The sequence below is a fragment of the Perca fluviatilis genome, chromosome 13 (assembly GCF_010015445.1).
Source record: "Perca fluviatilis chromosome 13, GENO_Pfluv_1.0, whole genome shotgun sequence".
NCBI lineage: Eukaryota > Metazoa > Chordata > Actinopteri > Perciformes > Percidae > Perca > Perca fluviatilis.
Window position 1 is genome coordinate 147,484 of NC_053124.1, and position 10,811 is coordinate 158,294.

The 10,811-nt window shown below is 39.7% G+C and overlaps 1 protein-coding gene across 2 annotated transcripts; it reads left to right on the plus strand.

Annotated features, from left to right (window-relative positions):
- Nucleotides 1-5,384: 5,384 nt before the first annotated feature.
- On the plus strand, nucleotides 5,385-8,147 carry LOC120571994 (ADP-ribosylation factor-like protein 4A). 2 transcript variants are annotated; one of them, XM_039821173.1, is made up of 2 exons: nucleotides 5,385-5,521; nucleotides 6,682-8,147. In XM_039821173.1, exon 2 carries the CDS (start codon nucleotides 6,748-6,750, stop codon nucleotides 7,354-7,356), a length of 609 nt encoding a protein of 202 aa, XP_039677107.1. In that variant the 5' UTR covers nucleotides 5,385-5,521; nucleotides 6,682-6,747; the 3' UTR covers nucleotides 7,357-8,147. The 2 variants fall into 2 exon arrangements, with proteins under 2 accessions (XP_039677107.1, XP_039677109.1); XM_039821175.1 differs by lacking the exon at nucleotides 5,385-5,521 and adding an exon at nucleotides 5,779-6,187.
- The last annotated feature ends 2,664 nt before the right edge of the window (nucleotides 8,148-10,811 follow it).

A 10,811-nucleotide genomic window follows, 5' to 3' on the forward strand; every position in this document is an offset into this window, starting at 1 on the left:
AATGATACCAAAGGTCTACACTAGTATATATAGGTTATGCACTCATAAAACGATGGATTGGAAAGTTTGTAAGTACACCAGAAGTTTATGTAAATAACACTTGCCTGCTGGCTTCTGCTCTCTGCTGTTGTTGTTGCTGCTGTGAGACGAGTGCTTAGGGACATCTACAAATTACAACACCGAAAAGAGATGCAACAAAAATATTTTTTAATTTAACTTATTTTTTAAAGTAAGTGCTGTAATATAACTAGCAGGAGACAAGTAATAATTGAGGTAAGTTTGGAGACATTACCTTATTTAATCATTAAATTAATACATATTTTTGTTGTATCTCTTTTCGGTGTAGTAATTTATAGACGGCCCTAAGCACTCGTCTAACTGCAGGTAGCAGCAGCAACAGAGAGCAGAAGAGAGCAGGCAAGTGTTCATAAACTTCTGGTGTACTTACAAACTTTCCAATCCATCGTTTTATGAGAGCATAACCTATATATACTAATGTAGAGCTTTGGTATCATTTCGGCATTATTAGTGGGGTCATTAGACACGAGATACAAACTGTACCCGCCGCTAAGCTACTCAGCGCTAACGCGCTCTTCTATCGCCCAATGTTAGACCCAGGTGAAAAAAGCTTCTGGGGGGGTGTTTGGCTCGAGGTCATGGTGCAAAGGACCCTAGGGTAAATTACTCCGAACCATCACTTTAAGGCACCGGTGCCGTATTAGCACCGGGTCTGGGCAGGTGCGATGGATCGCGTACAAACCAATAGGGTGTCGGAATGGCATATGTTTATACTTCTCATCCAACCACAATCAAATTCACTCTATAGTTATTGCAGCAGTTTAAGCTATTCCTGATTTGTTTCAGTCTGCAGTGAGTAGCCTACTGAATGTTAACCGTTTGACCCTGTGATGTAAAGCTGCTATCTGTATTTTGCTAGCTTGCTAACTTTCCACTACATCACACATTTTATTTCAGTATTTGTTAATACGTGATTAATAACCCACTGTTATATCAGATAATAGTAGTTATAACAGCTGTGACATTAATGTACCTTTTGGGGTTTATTTCAGAAACTTCCTTCATATCCAGCAATGTACAGTTTGTGATTGCCTTAATGCCAAGTAAAAAGTTGAACCAAAACTACGATATTCAAAATTTGACTGCTTTCTTTAATAACTACATAACACAATACTTTTACTTTTAGTACTTGAGTAGTACATTTTAAAATAAATGTTGAATACTTTAGTACTTCCACTTAAGTGGGGTGCTTAAAGAGCACTTCAACCTCTACTCAAGTCACTTTTTTGATAGAGCACTTGTACTTTTACTCAAGTATGGGTCTCTAGTACTTTATACACCTCTGCTTAAATGTTCATTTTATAACCACACCCACCATCTTTTCCTAAACCTAACGGTCCTGTTCTTGTGCTGCATGTCACTCAGTCAAAAGTGACATCAAGAGTCCTGAAGCTAAAGAAGACTTTTAGCGTGAATAACAAACTTCAAAGGCCCATGACCAAGCGTACGTATTTTACGGAGAGTGAGAATGTGTTGGATGTACACACACACACACACACACACAATGTTGAATGTTGCAGTAATGGAGCACATTAACTATTAGTAACATTAAGCTTGATCATATAGTTGTTGTTCTTCTAGTCAGAGATTTGAGTTGAGCCAATTGATATCAATTTCTATATTATACATCATTTATACAATTTATATAGTTATAATATTTACTAGAAACATTAAGTTAATTTATATAAATTTATGTTATTGTATATAGCCCACTGATGGTGTACCTCTTGTGTTGCCTATTGATTACTGAGTAAAGTTTTATGTGCACAACAGCACAGCTGGGGCACTGGTGTTGATAAATAAGTCAATTTCAAATGCAAATGGAAAGTTGGTGTTAGTGCAAAATGTTGCTTATGTTTTAGTGTAAGAATGCCTCAACTTTTTAATACTGGCAATAAATAACTACTGACTATTTCACAGAGCACTGGTATCCTGCAGTTTGTGTTAAATGGTGTTGGGGTGGTTACTGAAACTGACTAAAATAAAATAGGCCTATTTTTCACCATCCGCCACTGAGGTGTATGTTTTGGAATTTCACCCATTTGATCTCATCACAACAGGTCTCATAAGGTAAACCCTTAACTATTATTTATTAAATCAAATTAGGTGATTTATGTGTATTGTATCTAGAATAAGGCAAAGAGAATAATTCATACAAATTAATAAAACAATGGGTTCTCTGTAACAGAAAAGAACTTTTCAAATAAGATTTAGCATGTGGCCTCAATTCTTCAATCCAATACTTTCTATGGAGGTTGCCTCTGTTTGAGTGACAGAAACAGCTGACGTGCGTGTTTGTGCGCATTCACGTGAGCGCGTGAGCACAGCGGGTGGTGTTCACCATAGATCAGAAGGCGAAATGGAACTGCATCAAGTCTTCTAATGTTAGGTCGAGTGAGCGTGGAAAACTCTCCATCGTACCTTCACAATAAAAGTGTTAAATACGTTCAGGAACTTTAGTCGAGCAAACGTGGATTTCTGGGAAATTGTATGTAAGTTTTGGAATTGCATTCAATATCATTAACAAAACAATTGTGTTAACCCTGATTACAAAAACGTAAGAAACATTTCTCTCTTTTGAGGATACCTCTAAAGCAGGGGTCATCAACTACATTTTTCTAAGGGCCAGAATTTTTCTAAGCAGACACTCCGGGGCCCGGACTTTCAAATAAAGAAAATAAAATGAATTTATACCTAATACGCCTATTCTTGTTAGAAATTTTCACTTTCTTACTGAATTAATGCTATTATTATTATTTTTTTTTACATGTATTAGTGTGAGCAAACTCGTAAAAAACATGGAAACTCCATAATAATAACTGTCTCTTTAACTAGAAAAAGATCTCAGACTAGGAGGCAGTTCACTGAGGAGTGATGGTTAAAGTCTGTGATTACGGAAACATGGTTGTAGTATGCAGCGTCCTGATTGGTGGAAAATGCTTGCAGAAAGAAACGGCTGTTGTCAGGTAAACATGTCACTGTCAAGGAGGCCTGAAGCGAAAAGTTGACGTGGAAAACAGCAGCTTTAATGATGAATGGACTGATAAGCAGGCTAGCATTCGTCCTGTAGGCCTCATTTGCAATGAAAGATGCTGTTGCAAAATAATACAACCAGCATCATCATCATCAAGAATGAAGAACGCAAACATAAAGATCGCGTCATTCACGTTCATATTAAGTAGCCAGATGCATCTGTTTTGGTCTTATAATACCTCCATAGATTTACCGCTCTAGCGGAGAATTTGGTTTGTTCAGCCAGCAGTGAGGTTTACAATAATTTGTCAAAATTTCCAGATTCCCGGCAAACTAAGATAAACAGTTAGACTAAAAACCGACAGCTTTTGTTTTAGTTTGTTTGTAAAAATTCGCTATTTGCAGAGTAGAGCTGTGTTTGTGTGAAACAGCACGGTGGACTGAGCAGATTGAAATATCGCTTTCTACATGTTTATGCTTTAATCCTCTCTGTATCATTCCCAGTCAGGTGCTGCGTGTTTTAACGCTCACACATCTCGGCTCAGCCGTGTGTGTGGAGCTCGGGCATCGCTGTACATAGAGATGCAAATACAGGGGGCTGGGTTTTTGCTCTAAATGCTTGAAATGATAAATAACAGAAGCATTTTTTCCTCTTTACTTTTTGTGAATTCATGATTATTCTGCGGGCCAGACTAAAAGCTTTGGCGGGCTGGATGTGGCCCGCGGGCCGCCAGTTGACGTTGGCTGCTCTAAAGCATTTACCAACAATATTAGAACTTTTAAAAGAGAAGCCTAACAAGTATGTATACAAGTGAAGTATCTATTAGAAATATACATGTTATTGTTATTGTTTATCATATGTAACAGTTATATAATTCAAAGAAAACTCCCAATGAATTCCATAAGGTTTGCTGTTAGATTTCATGGGGTTGCTTAAAGGATGTGTTTAAAATGGTATTTTGGGGGGCACCGTGGTAGCTCACCTGGTTGAGTGTGCACCCTATGTACCAAGGCTCCGTCCTTTAATGCCGCGTTCTATTTACCTCTGAACTCGGTTTTAACGAGGTCAAAGTTGGAAACACGCCCCCTGACCTCAGATTTATGAGCTCGGAACTCGTATAACCTCCCAGTAGCCCGAGCTCAAAATCCAACATGGCTGCGCCCTTTATCAACAGTTGTGAAAGCTGCAGTAACATAAAGTTATTAGCACTCCTGTCTTATTTGTGTCACTAAATCAGTCGTTCACACAGGCATGTCCAACTTCTATCTGTGGACATGTTGTTATGCTGTTTGCATGGACAAAAAAACGGTGTAATGCGTTGTTATCAACTGGTATTGCTAACAATAGCTAACCGGGCTAGAGCTAATGAAAACAATGAAAATCAGACTTTTAAATAGAACGCATTCAACTCAGGTATGACGTCATTCCCAGTTCCGGCTTCTGAGTTCCGAGGTAAATACAACGCGGCATAATAGTCTGACAGTCAGCACCCAGGTCACAACAGGCCAGGTCACAGCTGGTCTAGCTGCTGCCATTGAAAACAATGGCAGAACCCAATGCCGAGGGTCTGATCCCCATGGTCTGATCCCGGACCACTTTGGCCCCTCCCCTGATCAGAAAACTCTTTGTGGCAGCAACACAAAGTTTGCTGGGATCACTGGGTCCAGCTGCTGCCATTTTCTTTAACCTAGCTAGCCGTTAGTTAGCCACTATTGCTAGCTCTTGGCTGGCCCCTGCTCGGCCCCACAGGGGGACTGGGCCTAGCCCGTTGCTTTGGTCTGAGTCTGTGAGATAACCACGCCCCAACATTTAAATATAAGAAATGGAAATGAAAAGAGAGCCACAAAAATGTTGAAAAACGTCCCTGTAACCAAATTAAAATAGTCAAATGTGATTTTTTAAATAAAAAAACAATTTATCTATGTATTGAACTATATGTTGAATGTTTATATTTACATTTATTTATACATGTACTGCATTATTTGTTTATTTCAGAATGTATTTCTCATTTCCATATTTTTATAGCTTCATAGCCAAACTTAGCCAAATAAATAAGTATATATATATATATATAATGTATTATGTATATACTTAACAGCCATGACTTAAATGGCATCTCCCAATCCTCTTCCCAATTTGCTGATTTTAGTCTTTGTTGAATTAACACAAATCTGTCCAACTATATCAGTTGTTGTAAAAGTACATGGTTTTCTGTTGTTTTAACTTCATAAACGAATTTTTATTTATTTTTTGTCATTTTTGGAAATGAGTTGCTGGGTAGCTCAGGGGGGGCTTTATTTTGAAAAACGTTAGCGGAAATAGTATTGTTTAATCTGTCTGGCTTGGCGCATCTCAGGAATAGATAGGTAATCCTTTCGGTTGAGGATATTATTAGAGCACAAAACACAGATATATAGACTACTTCTACTTTCAGTTCCTAATGGACTAACGTTAACATTGGTTGTTAAGGTAAGTTTCCTATAGCAATAGTACGAATTGTTATTTTAACAGCAGAATCCCGGTGTGTTAGACTGAAAAGCACATTTAACGTTATAGGCAGTTAAAATGAATTTCCCCTCATAAATCAAATAACGCTACTGAGACGCTCCTCTGTGTTGTCACGCAAGCTTAACTGTTAACGGTAACGTACGTTTAATTAACGGTAAATGTGCAGGCCTGGCTGTCAGCCACACTGAGCACGATCTGGCCAATTTAACTTTTAGGATTTTTCAGCACTTGTTGGCATCATAGCCTCAAGTCGATCCGGGTCTGGTCGCAGAACAGAGAGAACTACACGCCAGGCTCCTTTTAAAAATCTAGCAAATTGTCGCGGCTTTGACTATTCAGCTATAAGCTTGCTTTATCTTCATATGAGTAGAGATATGTTTTGAATCCTAAGTGACCGCTTTTCAATTCGGGTCAAATCTTTTACACCAAACAGTACTGAATTTTAATCAAATGTCCACTTCTTGTGACAATTCACCAGGCAACGGATCCTCAGTCACTAACATGCAGTGGGAAGGGCGGGAGCGGGAGCGGTAGCGATAACGTTAGCTGTTAAACCATTATGAAAGTCACGATTTTATTGCAATTGAATGCGGACCACATGAATGCCGAATTGATCAGAACATCTTTGTGAGTTGTTAGAGGTGTTGAATTATGTTTTTCGGTTTATTTCTGTTTGCTGATGAGCTAGGCTTTATTAAATGACAGATTTTTTAAATTGAAATTCGCCCTGTCCTTTCAGCATTAGAGTGAATTCAGTACGTTGCCGAGCAACACCTTTTTTAAGACTATATGTCCATATTGTTAAAATAGCCCTCCTCTGATCTCTACCTTTCACTCTGGAGAATTTGAAAGCCTTTATTCTGTTGTTTACTGATTCACACACTGAATAGAAATTAGCATAGGGAATCCCTGTTGGCTGCTGTGGTACTACATGTGCAAATGGACTGCTATCCACCCTGCTGTTTTAGTTCTCATTCATCTTTCACTGCCAGTATGTGAGGATGTGTTCTGCAATGGGAGAGGGGGATATATTCACTTGTTGGGTGTTTGGCTCTTCATAAAGCGGTGCTGGGTGTTTGTGTGCTTTGACTTATTATGCATGTTGTGTTGACCCCCCCTAGGCTCCTACTGCTGTCCCTGTGGAATATAAGCAGCCTGGTGAATATTTGGTGAAGACTGCTGCCAAGATGGGAAACGGATTATCAGATCATCAGCCCCTTTTTCCCTGCCTGCCGTCCTTCCAGGCTCTCCACATTGTCATTCTGGGACTGGACTGTGCAGGCAAGACCACTGTACTGTACCGCCTGCGTTTCAATGAGTTTGTGAACACTGTCCCTACTAAGGGGTTTAACACAGAGAAGATTAAGGTGTCACTCGGATGTAGCCGACGGACAGCTTCCTTCCACTTCTGGGACGTAGGTGGTCAGGAGAAGCTTCGTCCTTTGTGGCGCTCGTACACACGCTGTGCTGATGGCATCGTGTTTGTGGTGGACTCCGTGGACGCTGAGCGCATTGAGGAGGCCAAGACAGAGCTGCACAAGATCACACGGCTGGCAGAGAACCAGGGAGTGCCAGTTCTGGTGGTGGCTAACAAACAGGACCTGAGGAACTCACTTAGCCTGGCTGAAATGGAGAGCATGTTGGCTCTTGGCGAGCTCAGCACCGCCACACCCTGGCACCTTCAGCCTGCTTGTGCTATCATCGGTGAGGGACTGCAGGAAGGCCTGGAGAAGCTGCACGCCATGGTCATGAAGAGGAGAAAGATGCTGCGGCAACAGAAGAAGAAGAAGAGATGATGTGCTAAGAGGGGGAACTATAAAATGTAAGCTGCATACAATCTGCTGGTCCATTGTAACCAGTCATTTGGCTGCTGTTTTAACACTGATTGGCTGAGTTTCCTTCCAGTTGAACTGTGTATTCGGGTCAGCCAGTGTTTGGCTTCCACACAGAGGACAGTGGGATTGATTTTGACCCAAGGACTTTGGATGTAAACAATCCTGTCAGCAACAAGTCATTCATCAAGCAAGTCAGCAAGCTATGGAGTTTACACTGAACTCTTTAAAGTGGACAATGAGCTAGGACTTGTTTTATGTTACTTGTTTTAATATGTGTTGCTACCAAAGCATGTGTTAGAGCAATTTAATCAACGCTGCGTATAGGGTCAAGTATTTTGTATCCATGTTCCATGTTGGTTAAGAAATTTACATGAAGAGTAATGATTCACTAAGAACATAATGCACAATGACCTTAAAACATATGAACACTGTTCAAAATGGCTGTTAATGATGGAAACAATGATTTAGTTGTTTGGTAGTGTACCTACCTTCCTGTGGCCAGATGTTGACACATCACAAGCCATGATATTCTGAGCACAGTCACACTGATAGAAGAACATGTCAATCCATCTAAAACATTAGGTTTTGGTGTCTTTAAAATGAAAAAGGACGAGGGCTCCTCAGTGTTTCCCCCAGGTGGAGAATTGACTTGTGGTGGTGGGTGGTGCAGGATGTGACGGCGCAGCGTGTGATGGCTGGGTTCAGTAATAAACTAGTCAAATAAAGGTTTATGAACTATTTATTGAAAACAATGACTACATGACTACCGGATAATTTATGCATATTATATTATGCTTTTTGGCTTTTTCCCTTTCCTTTATTGTGTTACAGAAGTGTGATGCCTCACTCTGTAGCTAAAACAGAGAGCTCAACACACAGGGTGAAAAGAGGAGCTGCAGCAATGAGCAGTACAACAAAAATATGGTGTTTTTTGAAAATTAAACCATGTAAACCTATTCTGGTACAACATCTACATACAATTATGAACCTGAAAATGAGCATAATATATGAGGTCTTTAAACAAACCAGACTAGATGATCCATATATGGATGAAGTGTAGTTATGATGTGCTATTTCAATTAAATCTGGTTGGTTTGTCAAATAAATGTTCTGGTTCAGCAGATGAAATACCCGATGTGCAGTGTTTCTACGGTTTATTAGTACAGTTTATCCCACGGCAAGCCACAACAGCACAAACAGCATGCTACCACTAGTGAATCGTTCACGCTGGAGACCACTGGTCTGTGTGCACTATGAAATTGCATCGTTGATTGGGGAAAAAAATGTAATCCAAATTCTATCTACCTGTGCATGCTGCCCAAGTAGAACCTATGTATGGGAAACACTGGGCTTCTTTCTAGAAGCATCACTTTATACAACAGGAAGTCAAAAGCAGAATGAAAGAGATATCGCCACTGACGGTGGCCTCGAAAGACCAGAACGCAGTGCAGACACAAACTGTGTTTTAAGTACAGGACATGGCTGATTGTTCCTCTGTGCCAGATTTCTAAAAGTAATTAATGCAATACCTCTACTACACTTTTGAATACACCTGTGCTTTTCCTACTATGACATGTCAACATGTCTGCTGTGAAAAACGTCTATTGCAGAAATATTTTTTGGATCTTAAGTAGCGAGCAGTGTCAGTACAAAAATGCCAAAGATAAACTTAGTTAACTAGGTTATTTAGAGAAAACATAAAATGTTTGTTTATGTTAAAAAGGGACAATCATCTGATATTGATTAAGTCACCCAATCTCCGTTGCTTGTTAGCTGGGAGCTAACTAGTAGGCTAACATTTAGTTAAGGTATGTTGTCTTGCTAGTAGGGCTGGCCAGGGCCTGAAATTAACACACCACCACCAGCCAAATGCAGGTAAACTTTGCCATTAGCGGGTAAAACTGTCAATCTACCTGTTGGCAGATAGCCAATGAGAATTGAGTGATTTATTACGCCGTTATTTTTTTTGCCACTGTTGTTCTTTCACATTTCAAACAAGTCTGCTATTTTCTTGGATTTGAGCCAAAACGTGAGTCTTTCTGGACTAAAAGGAGCAGTCAGTATGTGATAGCTGTCTGTGACAGGGGAAGTCAATAAAAAAAAAGTTAAAAAATATATATTCTAAGAGTCATTCATTGTATTGATTTTGTTAATAACTTGACAGCACTAAAATTGCTATTCTTAACAAAATCCAAAATGCTTGTGTATTTCCTGTATTTCACCTTTATGAGGCAAAAAGAATTGGCTGGTAAAAAGTCGTCAGAAGTCGAAGTTGCCAGACCTTCCTCCACTGCGCTGCGGAGGAAGGTCTGGCTAGTCCACACAGCATTCCTGGATGGGAGAAAAAAGTGCTCTGGTTTATTGGCATTTCTTTAAACCAATCACAATCGTTTTGGGCGGCGCTAAGCATCGGATGGAGCCACGGTGCCTCTGCTAAATAGTCTCAGTAGTAGCCTAGCCTACATTGACGCAGCAGTAGCCTACATTGACGGGAAAAATACTTTTGTTCACATTTCTGAATGTGCATTGTTAAAGTGACTAAGTGTAACTTCTTTAATGTTTCTAAAGCTCTATCATGTTTCATATAATTGTCTTAAATGACCTGTAACAGCAAACTAACAGTGAAAAGAACGCTAGTTTTATAGAGTTTTTGGTAAGGCCTCTGCCCGGTCTGATTTTTCCCATGAAGTCACAGAATAATTTGTGGCAGGTATTAACACATTCTGACAGGTCACAGATTTCTCTGTAACACCAGAAAAGTCTGTGTTAGTATCCAGCCAGCTGAGCCAGGTCAAAGGAAGCAGGATATGTCCTTATATAGGCCTAATAGTATTTTAATATTATTTTAGAAGTCATATGTTGTAGTTATGGGTGCAGGACCATCACAGGAAAGAAGGAAATGAAACCAAGAACAACTACAAGATAAAAGGGAAAGGCAACGATAACGTGAGTCACACTCGATCGGGCTTTAACAGATGGAGACAATAACTGGACTGTAAATGATTTAAAACCGACCCTGAATTGGCCCTCAGCCTATGTAATATGTCTATTTCATTCATATAATAACTTTACATTAAGAGATGTGGTTGTACGTCAGTAGCCTACATTAACTCACGTCCCCCTTCCATTTAGCGCCCGGTTTGATTTCTTTTCACTCCGTGTTTGTGTTGGTCTACTATTTTCCCTGTACTTGAATAAAGCGACCTTGGGTTTCATGAAATGTGCTATATTAATCTATTTTATTTTCACGTTGATTGCTACAACAATCTCTCAATGCTTTGGCTCGTGACAGTCATATCCGGTTTATCTCACGAGACATCCAAAGTAGACTAAGTTACCGTAGCAACACTGGAAATGCAGCGATGCATCTGTAACTTATTCTCTTATTGTAAATGAATGATTTTCTGTTGGAACAA

Coding starts and splice junctions, on each gene's coding strand:
- LOC120571994 (XM_039821173.1), top strand. CDS start 6,748: ATGGGAAACGGATTATCAGATCATCAGCCCCTTTTTCCCTGCCTGCCG.